The sequence below is a fragment of the Egretta garzetta genome, unplaced genomic scaffold (assembly GCF_000687185.1).
Source record: "Egretta garzetta isolate BGI_Z169 unplaced genomic scaffold, ASM68718v1 scaffold565, whole genome shotgun sequence".
NCBI lineage: Eukaryota > Metazoa > Chordata > Aves > Pelecaniformes > Ardeidae > Egretta > Egretta garzetta.
Genome location: NW_009259709.1, coordinates 19897 through 20634, shown reverse-complemented (window position 1 = coordinate 20634; position 738 = coordinate 19897). Strand labels below are relative to the sequence as shown.

At 65.3% G+C, this 738-nt stretch overlaps 1 protein-coding gene across 1 annotated transcript in view; it reads right to left on the bottom strand.

Annotated features, from left to right (window-relative positions):
* LOC118452301 (calmodulin-like) overlaps positions 1–738 on the bottom strand; it is a 2050-nt gene that overhangs the window by 555 nt on the left and 757 nt on the right. The window contains exon 3 of the mRNA XM_035894430.1: positions 488–688. Within this exon, the coding sequence (XP_035750323.1) occupies positions 488–688 (201 nt within the window). The remainder of the gene's footprint in view (positions 1–487; positions 689–738) is intronic.

Genomic DNA, 738 nt, shown 5'->3' with positions numbered 1-738 from the left:
AGGGACACAATGGGGACGCAGCGGGGTGGGGATGAGGACACGATAGGGACACAGGAGGGATGGGGACGTGAGGATGGCAAGGACAAGGGGACACATCGGGGACAGGGCCACAGCAGGGATGGGGACAGGGGACACTGTGGAGCCCGTGGGGACAGGGGACGCTGCGGTGTCCCCAGCTGGTAGGGACAAGGGACGTGGTCCTCAGGAAGTGGTGACATGGTGGGGTCAAGCCCCTTGGAGATGGAGGAACGTGGTGGGATCCCGTGTTTGTGGTGACAGGAGAGGTGGATGTTGTCCCCATCGCCATTCCTGTCCCTGCCGTGGCCCTGTCCCCAACGTAGGGGTGACAAGGGACACAAAGGTGTCCCAAGCCGGTGGTGACAAGGGGACACGGTGCTATCCCAGATGGGGAACGCAGTGCAGCACCGGGGGATGAGGAACCCCATGGGTGGGTGCCAGCGGGGTCCCGTTGGGTGCCAGCAGGGACCTGTGGGTGACAGAGGAGACGCCGGGTGACAGCGGGGACGCCCCTGGGGTGACAGTGGCGCTCACCCTCGTAGTTGACCTGTCCGTCACCATCGATGTCGGCCTCTCGGATCATCTCGTCCACCTCCTCATCCGTCAGCTTCTCCCCCAGGTTGGTCATCCCGGGGCGCACCCCGGCCGCCCTGGTGTAGCCGTTCCCATCCTGGGGTTGGGGACACGGCAGGTGACATTGTGCCATCCCCCCCACCCCCC